The 12005-nt window shown below is 40.8% G+C and overlaps 1 protein-coding gene across 2 annotated transcripts in view; it reads left to right on the forward strand.

The window, feature by feature from the left end:
• The window catches only part of LOC137298389 (innexin unc-9-like), a 40424-nt gene extending 29216 nt beyond the window's left edge, over window positions 1–11208 (forward strand). For both annotated transcript variants that reach the window (XM_067830646.1, XM_067830645.1), the window contains one exon: window positions 7349–11208. In XM_067830646.1, coding sequence (XP_067686747.1) covers window positions 7349–8573 — 1225 coding nt within the window. In that variant the 3' untranslated portion in view covers window positions 8574–11208. The remainder of the gene's footprint in view (window positions 1–7348) is intronic.
• Window positions 11209–12005: the final 797 nt, after the last annotated feature.

Below are 12005 nucleotides of genomic sequence, written 5' to 3' on the forward strand. Positions count from 1 at the left end.
GTCGCATTTTGACAACTCAAAGTACGAGATCCCGTTCCTCCACGCTATCGTAGCAGCGCTACGACAGTCGTAAGTTATATGTTGTATGTTAAAGTATACGTGCTACGATGTCCTCAACCCTACGACAGTCGTAAGTTATATGTTGTATGTTAAAGTATACGTGCTACGATGTCCTCAGCCCTACGACAGTCGTAAGTTAAATGTTGTATGTTAACGTATGCGTGCTACGATGTCCTCAGCCCTACGACAGTCGTAAGTTAAATGTTGTATGTTAAAGTATGCGTGCTACGATGTCCTCAGCCCTACGACAGTCGTAAGTTAAATGTTGTATGTTAAAGTATGCGTGCTACGATGTCCTCAGCCCTACGACAGTCGTAAGTTAAATGTTGTATGTTAAAGTATGCGTGCTACGATGTCCTCAGCCCTACGACAGTCGTAAGTTAAATGTTGTATGTTAATGTATGCGTGCTACGATGTCCTCAGCCCTACGACAGTCGTAAGTTAAATGTTGTATGTTAACGTATGCGTGCTACGATGTCCTCAGCCCTACGACAGTCGTAAGTTAAATGTTGTATGTTAAAGTATGCGTGCTACGATGTCCTCAGCCTTACGACAGTCGTAAGTTAAATGTTGTATGTTAAAGTATGCGTGCTACGATGTCCTCAGCCCTACGACAGTCGTAAGTTAAATGTTGTATGTTAAAGTATGCGTGCTGCGATATCCTCAGCGCTACTTTCGCTTTGTGGAACGGGCTCTTGGTCTAGAGAAGATTTTTAAGCTCTCTTAGCTCTAAGATTGTCTTAAGTTAAGATTAAGGTATAGCACTTAAGACTAAGAGAGCTTCGCAATTCAAGGCCCTGGACGGTGTCTAACGTAAGTCATAACCCCGTGGGTTGGGTCACCTATTGAATGCTACAGCGTTATTTGCCTACCAAATTGACGGTTAGCGTCTTGTCCTGGGTAGGTCCTGTTGTCTAAACTGGTGTGATATGTGGGGAGTATTGTGCTGCACTTTGTATAAGGGGCGGAGGGAAATCTTCAAGAAGCTGAAAGTATTTGTTCGGGAAATGTTTCAGCTAGGATGTATGAAAGTTAACAGTGAACCCACCCTCAGCCTCTTCTACATTGCAAGTACTAGTATTTGTGATCGTCGATTTGGATGTTTCGAAACATCGGGATAAAAGAGCCAATAGAACTTAACAGGCGTATTTATGGTTATTGTGTGTATTCTTGTGCTGAGTGTGTAGCGAGTGAGTGAGTATGGTTTTACTCCGCTTTTAGCAATATTCCAGCATTATCACGGCGGTGGATGCCAGACATGGTCTCTGAACATTCTACCCATATGGGAACCCGGGTCTTCACCGTACCGAACGCTTTCGCCACAAGACTACCCAACAGCCACCAGCGGGTGTGTTAAGAACCGAAAGATAAAGAGCCAAGCTTTCCATCATTTTTAAGTAACCATGTTGTTTATAGTTTGTATATTATCTGCAAAGAAACTACGAATAGTTTTGTTTTTTAAGAACCAGTATCAAAACTTCTGGCGATCAATTTAGGTCATGTTTAGGCATTGATAATGCGTTGTTGAGAAAATGTTCTCTTTTAGAAAAGAGGAAAATTTCATTCTTTTTGTGTCAGTATGTTTTAGAAGATCAGTCAGAATCCAAAATATTTACATTATCTATGCCACATAGTGGTTACATGACAATACCTTTGTCAATTGACGTCCCGTTCCTTTTCGAGATAACGAGATAATTATATCGCTCGGGTTTGACGTGAGGGAAACATGTGATTATATGCATACGGACTCTGAGACCGGGGACAGGATGGGCGCTACAGACAGGGAGGAAGCCCGTCATATTGTGTCTGATGAATGCGAACCAGTGAGATATCCTCGAAATTTGGACCTTGACGTTAGTCACAAAACAAAGTTAACTGTGTGCATGTCTGATAGCAGCTTGTTGTGTTGTCGCGTTTTATTACTTTGTTACAGAAATACCAATAATTATAACGTGAAATGTAATTATGTTTATTATGTTGGTAACCGCTACATATGCAGGTGTATTTGGGGATGTTCACTCCTGTGTTTATCCATAAATTACGACAATGTTTTTAATGCAGGAAGTTATATGTTATCAACTTGTTATAGAAGCTGAAATGTAAATATTTGTGTGTTACACACACAATTAATTATCACAATTATGGGGTGTGGGTATGCTGAAATATGTATTTGTTTGTTTGCTGTATAAAGCTGCATTCAATAATATGCAAGCTGTATTGCGGCGGTCTGTAAATAGTCGAGTCTGGGCCAGACAATCCAGGGATCAACAGCATGAGCATAGATTTACGCGTATGGCGTACGATGACATGTAGAGCTTTGAGCTTTACACCCCGATTCCTTGGGTCAGGGGATGCTGAACCCTGTTCTAAGCCGTATCTTCAGGACTCTGACATAAGTAACCGGACTTCATTAGACGGAGTGGGAATGTACGATCCTGACCTCATAGAGGTCCGGAACTGTAAAGAGAAACGAGGGCGGTTGAGTAGTACGGTTGTCAAAGTATCGCTTCACTGGTGAAGACCGGTGATTGACGTAATTCCGTCGTATGGTTGGAATATTGCAGTGAGCGAAGTAGAGACCTGTTGTCTCTGATCACACGCTTCTATTCTTCTTAAGTCCTTTCATTGAAAAGATACTACGACCTCACTGCCAAACGAATAGCTGAATTGGTGGATTGGGCAGCTATACAGAGGACAGACATCATTAAACATTATTACACTGTTTTGACGCTCCCACTGACTTCTAGAATATCATTAAAGCAATTAGATTCGTACACAGTTGTGTACTAACGTAGATGCAACCCAATCAATTCGACTCAGATTTCCACAGTTCGTTACATACAGAAACAACTCACGGAGCAAACTATTCATTAAAATCATAGCAGCATTCTCGACAAACAGGTAATGAGTCCTTGAGGGAGAGAAACACCTTCAGCTGAAGGACATGCTTCTCTTGACAGTAGATCAACAGATGACGACTACCATCACTTTACATTGTCATCACGTATTTTTATCCCAAGCGTCTCATTTCGACCTTGGCTAAGGTCAGATCAAAGCGTACCTTCTGGTACGTAATTCTTACACCCTATGTGACCTACTCCGGTGCTTTGCAGTAGCGTCATTTTCAGTCTGTCATGCCTAAAGCTACTGGGGCACGCTGGCGATTTCTCACGCTTTTAAACAAGCAGAACGTTCGTCTTGTGTGCCTGTACATGTGATGTTCACGCTTTTAGATACTGATTGATCTCAACCTCAAGGGTTGTACCACTTAGTCCTTTTCAATAACTGTGATGATATCAGTATTGTTTGCAAGTAAAGTAGTTCACTGACAAGTTCTTTTCTATTTCTATTTCAAATGTTTGGTCACAGATTATTCATCAGTTGTTGAAATATACAGTATGAGTTCATATAATTCTTGTTGAATCTTAAAACTTTTTTGTTCGGGGTTTTTGTTTCCACTTACAGCACATGACTTCTCTTTGTAATAGTGACCAAGTGAAATATTTCATTTAATCTACCTGTACTGCAATCTCCAGTAAAGGTCACCGATCAGTTTGATGTGTTGGGCGGTGGGATAGCCTTGTGGTTAAAGCGTTCGCTCATCACGCCGAAGACCCGGGTTCTATTCATCATATGAGTACTATGGCCCATTGCTGGTGTCCCCGCCGTAATATTGCTGGAATATGTCTAGAAGCAATTCACTCACTTACTATTTGATGTATCTGGGGGTATGAGGCTATGTGTAACAGTGTTGCATAAGTAGGCTTACATGTGTTAAAATGTGTGTGTATATGCATAAGTTGTCATGGATTTGTAAAGTATTGCGCCAGTGGTACTATACTAGTATTTAGGTGGGATCGTCTTTCAGTCACTGTGACTTGTACAAAAAAGTAACTGTCATGGAGTGTGCGGCATCTAAACTTTACGCCTCTGACAAGGACATCCGATTCAGTTTCTAACAGCCTGTTTCTGAGAAGTGGGTTTAGTGTTAGTCAGTTGTGATTTTAACATTTCGTTCTATATGTGGAAAACCAACCAGCGTAACACTGAATGTGAGGAAACAGGACACCTAAATACAATGAATTTCAAACAGCTTTCAGAAACTGTAACGTGAGATGTATAGCGTACCTACTCGCCCATTTCCCTTTCAGGATAGCGAAACCAAAACGAAATGTACAATTATTATTATAATACTGGAAGATGTCCTCAGTGTCAATATCTTACACAGATAGAGCTTTAACAGTGTTATCGATATCTGAATGAGGACGTGTCATTCGCAATCCAACATAGATCGTTCTTGTCAGTCATTGTTTCACAGGGTTATATTTGATTACCACAAAGGTCACAGGGGTACCTAGATGGCTCGATTTCCCAGATGGGTACAATGTGTCTGGTGTCCCACGGCGTGATGTTGCTGCGATATGGCTAGAAACAGCGTAAAATTGCTACACGCAGTGTAAAGCCATACTCACTCACTCGATTACCTCAAGCCGAGGTTATATCGATTTAAATGCTGTCTGACTTTTAATACATGATTACAATAATTTGAGCTGTGATACCCGTAAGAGATGGTACCTTTAAGAAATCGTCCGCCGGATTAGTTTTGGACAGACAAATACGCCTGTGCCCGAGACATTCTTGAGGAGTGTATTTGCACAGTTATCAAATGAACCTCATCTCATCACTTGGTTTGAAAGCCTCGTACAAACACTTTTCTTATCGTCAATTGCACAAAGGTACGCACTACACTTACACACACATACCTGTATTGTCAGGTGAGATGAGGGTGTAAGACTACCTAGCGGGGTTTCAGGTAGTAACGTTTACCTGTATGTGGCATTTCAGATTTGGGAAAGTCTGTCCAAATGATGTTTGCTTTTCACATCTCTATAGGAACGAAGCCGTATATATAACACCTGTTTCATAATTGGACGAAATACCGCCCGTCGGGTTTGGACACCACTGTTTAATCGTGATTCCAGTAAGCATGCTCATGTTGAGGTTTGAATTGCACACTGCACTCTTGGTCTGATCGAGATTTCGTATGAATATGTCAAGTAAAAAATGTATCTTTTATTAGAGGTAATGTGAACAATCACAGTTTTTTTCCACTCATTCCCATAAGTGGACCAGTTATCTTTGAGCCGCCACCCCCAGTAGTATGAATGAAATAAGGGAACGTATTGGTACGATATACGGACATATCAAAGAGAAATATTATTTAGTATGATGTAAACGAATCAAATATTTAACCCACATGCTCACACTTTCGTTGTGTTCATTGCTAAGGAACAGTTTTAGTTAACAGAACATTAATTAATATTTTTATCTTCTCATTAATTTAAGTCCATCATTATGAAAATGAAACAATGTGTCGTATCATCAAATGACCATGGGTAATGAGAAAGGAATCTCTGCGTGACGTTCATTACTAAGGGGGGACGGAAATGCCTCCTTCTATAATGTTCTGACACGATTGTACACGACCCCCGACGCACTTATGATGTAGCTAAGCCTTACTTACGTACGTAGATAGGATCTGAACCCTGTATACATATTACATTGTAAAGCCATGATCCCTTGAGTCATTTCGGAAAGCGCTCATAACCCTGTTTCTTCTTGAAGAGACTTTACGCAACACAAAGACATAATTCCTCACAGCCACGTAATGTTTTTACACTCTATCTGGTAGGGCAAAACTGAAACCAGTCTTTTGAAATGCATTGAAAGCGCCTCGGATAGATAATTTATCTTTCTGTGCCGAGACCGTCTCCAGGAAAGCTAACACTGAAATACAAGCGCTCTCTCAAAGACTTCAACATGTCAGACAAGGTAGCAACGCACCTGCACACCAATGAAATATGTCGGGGTTTGTTGACAGCTTTGTTACAATCTATCCATGGTAGCTGTCGTACTGAACGCAGTGTGACTATTGTCCTCCTAGTAGTAACTACACCGCCGTAACCACACATTAAACACCAAAAATGTCTGACCCTTGAAAATTGTTCCTTTAATAAATATAATGCCCTCATCCTCCAAATTTCTGATGTTAAAAATCTAGAGGTATATGCATCATATATTATCAAATAATGAGTGAAAGCTAAAGTCTTTTGTGATGCAACTGAAACAGAAAAATCAATTTCAACGTGACACACGGTACACAGGAATATCTTAGCTGGTATCAAATTTCAATTATACGCCTCATATCTGTTTAATATCTGCATACTCCAGGTGTAAGTATGATTTTTACAGGCATTGGGATATAAATCGATACTACTCATAAAAAGACTACTTTATTGCTTAAGCCGTATGTTATAACACAAAGTAGTCTACATGTTATAAAACGTTATGGTTGTGGTTCTCACAACTGTTCATAAATCAGCCATTTGCCACAGACAGGGTACGTGTAAGAGAGTACTCCTGGCCTAGATCTGCACTAACTTGACTGGGTCGGCGGCTAACACCGACCTCTTCTGTTCTATCGAAGACCAAAGGCGTTCTGGTATTCTCTGACTACAATAAAAATTTCATAGCGATTCGCAGCCAACTAATAAACCATACAGCACGGCACACCCTGTTGAACACACTGTGTGTTATTACCTATGTTATTTATAAATACATCAAATGCAGTTCGCTGTATGAACGAGGATTAGTGGCTGTTTTGTAAGAAAGCAGTTCCGTCAATCAAACAATTACATGTAACTTGACCACATGACACTAATCGACGAACTGCGGTTGCCGTTCTTTTGTGTTGGTATTTGCTAATTTGAAGACGCCTATATATTCTACACATAGTTTGACAGACAGTCCTCATACCCCCGTTCGCTGTTGATTATTAAAGCTCGATATCTACTTGTTGCCCCATGATAGACGTATAAGGCGACTTACGAGATCGGGTGGTCAGGTCCACTGACTTGGTTGATGCTTTTCAACGTATCACAATTGCTTAAGTCGATGTGTCGATCACTGGATTGTGTTCAACATTTTCATAACCGCCGTCATAAGATTTCTTGTTAAAATACTCTTACTGTGGGTCGTGTGTTCCTGACAGATATCTGGGTAGATGTGTGAATGCCATTTCTGGTGTCCCCGCCGTGATATTGCTGGGCCATTGCTAGAAGCGGCGTAAAACTGACTCACTCACACTGACATTAACCAGTGGTTTGTCCTTACTCGATAATCTATAGGCCGCCGAAGTATGTCAAATATGTTGTGTTAGACCAATACAAACAACCCATGGCATGATGATTTAACACCATTGATTCATATGTGATCCTTTATGTTGCAGGTCTATAGGCTCTATAATCGGCGGGGTGCCGTCCCTGAAGAAGCTTCAAGGGGCGAGCAACGACGACTGGATCGACAGACTGAACCATGTATGGACGGTTTTTCTTTTCGCCTTATTCGCTATCGTTGTGAGTACTGGACAGTTTGTTGGCGACCCGATTCACTGCTGGTGCCCAGCAGAATTTACTGGTGCCTATGTCGATTATGCCAAATCCTACTGCTGGATTAAAAACACGTACTATATCCCTATGGACACGCCGATCCCTGTGGACCATGCGGAACGCGATTCAGAGGAGTTGACCTACTACCAGTGGGTTCCTCTCATTCTCCTCTTCCAGGCATTTATGTTCAAGTTCCCAAACATCTTGTGGAGGGTCTTTAATGGCGGCGCCGGAATCAATCTGGACAAGATTGTTGAAATGGCTGAACAGACCCAAATGGGATCTCCTGACGACCGTAACACAACGATCGAACATATCGCCAAGTACATGGACAGGTGGCTGGAAACACACAGAGAGTATCACTGGAACATCATTGTCAGAGCTAAGCAGAAGATGGCAAGGTTCTGCTGCTTCTTCTGCAACAAGAGAGCTGGAACGTACTTAACTGCCTTTTACCTCTTCATCAAAGTCTTATACGCCGCAAACGTCATCGCCCAGTTTTTCATTCTGAACGCCTTCCTCGCAACAGAATACAACATGTATGGGTTTGACGTAATGGCCAAGCTGGCTTCAGGAAATGAATGGAAAGAGTCACCAAGGTTCCCGCGAGTCACCCTCTGTGATTTTAAGATTCGTCAACTTCAGAATATCCAAACGTGGACAGTGCAGTGCGTCCTTCCTATCAACCTTTTCAACGAGAAGATCTTCATCTTCATCTGGTTCTGGCTAGTCCTTGTAGCCGCCCTCACATGCGTCAACATGGTGGCATGGTTGTACAGGGTCATGTTCAAGAGAAACAGACCAGCCTACATCAAGAAGTACCTGAAAATCAGCAATGAACTCCACACGGGTTCCGACAAGAAACTGTGCGCCAAATTCGCCGACCAGTATCTTCGGGATGATGGTGTTTTCGTTATTCGAGTCATCTCGAAGAACTCCACAGATCTCGTTGCTACAGACTTAGTGTATAAGCTGTGGAAGATCTACAAGGATAAAACTCTTCCATCCAAACACCCCGAAGATGATGAGCCAATGGGAGAGGATGCGAAGGAAACATTGGCTTAATAAACATACGGACATTTAGAAATCTTTTGACACCAATCGGCAAAACATCTTGAGTAGAACAGGAGAGACGATTGAAGTGACATGGCAGTTTCTGTTTAAGCTGTATCAACGAAAATCGATTTTCTTAAGATTGTGATGATAAATGTGAGAGGCAAGTTAGTCAACGAAACGGAAGTGACGTACCTTGGTATCACATGTTTCTATGCTGTAGAAACACTCAAATTTGTTTTGCAAGTAAGAACAAGAATGGTGTGTGTACGCGATTTCCAGTGAGTTTAAGATCAAAATTGTCTTCCACGTACATGCAATGTACAACCACCAACTTTAATCTACAGGATTTAATGCATTTTACTTTTTGCTTTGCCGTTTACGCTAATTCGTTTTCGTGGTCATTTACATTTTGAGGTTACTGTTTGGCCATTTCGTCACTAAAATATAGTCAGTATAATACAAACTGTAATCATGAACATACTGATGTCTGTTTGCACGAAGTACCACCACGTTCTGATCAACACAAGGTGCTCTAGCATAGTCAGTGTAGATGACTGGTGACGTAGCAATGGCAACTCAAACAGTTTCGTTTCTGTGATAAGTTAGTTTGATTTGACGTGACCCGTTTGCATAGGATAACCTTTTACTGTAAATAACTGCGGTCAATCATAGTCATCGCGTATCATGGATGATAATACGATACTTTGCCCTAATCGCTAATCACTGCCACAACAAGACCGCCTTCAGTCTCAAGTGACATACGTAAGTGATAGGGTTTAATGATCTACAGTGATAGGGTTTAATAACCTACTCAGTAATCTCTCAAAACTGACTTAATAAGGACATTACTTTAAGCTAACTTTACCTACATCCCGTAGTTAGTCTTCCATGTTAGTGATGTGTTTATCTAGTCATTAAACACACAGGTTATGTTCACTAAATAAATACATTTCGGTCCTACTTCATAAACTCCACATTCCACATACCGAAAGACGAAAAAATCAAAATGAAAAATGTCCAAGTTGGTGTGTAATAAAAGTAGTGAACCATATCTTGGATATATGTAGGTAGGCTTTGGTATAGAGTTAGAAAACTGACATACCTAGCAAGGTGGCTGTTCAATCAAAAGTATGTATGTAGTAAGTAATACCCTATTGCTTGTAGAATAGAAAATAATAATGCTTTGGTTTGTGTACGTCGTCAGATATATGAAAGTTGGTGATGTCATGCATCCGTTTATGAAATTACTTTATAAGAAATTATACCATTTACATGTTAAACGAATTTATGAATTGCTGACAATTTTCTGTTGCATTTCATATCGGCTTGTAGATGCTATTTTAACATCAGGGTGTCGATGCGAAAAACAACCTTAGCACTAAGTCTACCTTTAGTCTATGTTAAGATATGGGAGTTACGGTCACAGCAGCGCTAAGATCGTTTTGTGCAGCGGCACCCTATACTATATCTGTATGTTCCAACGTCTTTCCAATCCACTACAAGGCTCAGTAAGACATATGGCATTATGCTGTTATATTTATGACGTGAATCTGTATGGTCTGTCACAAATAGTCGACTATGCAAATTGTCTCCACCAACTGTCGCCGTTACTGAATGGTGTGATTTGCTCTTCTTCGTGAATGTTTAACGAAGGACACATGTGATAGCCAGTATGTCTGTACTGTTCTTCCGTGTAACATAGATATATTTTCTACATTTTATACATAACCGACAGGTGGTCACAGTCTGCTAAATGTAAATATATATGTGTTTTATTTGTATTATTCGTTTTATTAATATTAACGAGGCGTGCAACAGATCTGGGATCAAATGACACCGGAAATGACCATATCCAAATTTCAAATTTAAGCGATTAAGTAAAATTTGTTTTACATGATAATCAGCCATTTTGTGTCTGTCTTAAATGGCGATCTGGAAACTCCACGATGTGCATGTTCAGTAATGGCTAGTGACTGAGGACAAGACAAGATTTGTCAGAGGTCCAGCACCTTCCGAGGGAATTTCGTCACTTTAGGAGTCGACGGATAATGGCATTTGACTCTAAATACTCGTAACAAACGTTTCATGAATCCATTCCAGGATACATTCTCAACAATGTAAGCTATTTCTCCGTTATTTCTGAGAATATGTCGAGTTCTTATTCATTCCATTTCTGAGAGAACAGAAGCAAATACCAACCAAGCGCCAACTGTATACTGTGTATATGTGTAGAGAGGTTTGCAGTTAGATCGAGTTAGAGGGACCAAAATATAAATGTTCCACAAAGATATTTACTCCATATTTCATGTCACGTTCATTTCATAACGTGAGGATGCAGGAACTGTTCTTCCACACGCTAAACCGATATAGGTGGGTTGACACAACGAACTGTACATAGTTTCATTCTCTGGCAAGGTGTATAACTTTGGACCTGTATCCGTTCTCTGGAACAATTTTCTCCTCAAGTGAGATATCATTCGACAATAAAATGTCTTCCTTTTGACAGATAGTGTATGTATATTTTCATTCAAGGAGATGTATAATTTTGCGTTGTTATCATGACGAAATTCTCCAGACTGATTTTATTGTCTACATTTGAATGTGTAATAAAAAGACAAGAACAAATAAAATATATGATATTTGACTGAAGTTATTTTAGTTAATTTGTGGGCGGCAGTGATTACATTTGTTTGCTCGTCAGGTTCAATTTCTCATGTGGGCACAACGTGTGATGCTCACTTCTGGTGTCCCCCAACTGTGATATTGCTGAATGTTGCTGAAAGCGGCGTAAAATGGCATAGTCATGTTACATCGGCAGCGTGCTGGGTCAGTGTGGGAATAAATCCTGAAGAAATGCTGATCGCTGGAGATACGGGATGGTGTCACCTGGCTATTTGTAATTGTCATGGCTTATATGAAATTCGAATCCATATCGGATCCTGTGAGGTCTGCGGGACATAACTTGGACATTGTGTCAATTGCAGTGCCTCAGAACACTTGTCGCATGGGTTATTACAATCAGAGCACTTTCTGTGTTAAACAATTGATACAATTTATGCACACTGGCGTGAGCCACGATTAAGCATCACAATGACGATATGGACATTGTAGATAGTGTCGGCGTCAGGATGGTAGCCTAGTGGTTAAAGCCTTCGCTCGTCATGTCGAAGACCCGGGTTCAATTCCCCACATGGGTGCAATGTGTGAAGCCCATATCCGTTGTCCCATTACCCCGCCGTAATGTTGCTGGAATATTGCTAAAACCGACGTAAAACCTAAACACTAACTCACTTGTGAGAGTAAGGCCCTCACCCATTTCCACGGTTGTCAGTTAATATCAACCCCTTCTGTCTCTCCACAACTCGGGGACTTCCCTATGTGTGTCTCCTGCCAACTAGTGATTAGATCATGTTACAATATCAGTTCTGTTGTTGGACGCCG

This window comes from Haliotis asinina, chromosome 10 (assembly GCF_037392515.1).
Source record: "Haliotis asinina isolate JCU_RB_2024 chromosome 10, JCU_Hal_asi_v2, whole genome shotgun sequence".
NCBI lineage: Eukaryota > Metazoa > Mollusca > Gastropoda > Lepetellida > Haliotidae > Haliotis > Haliotis asinina.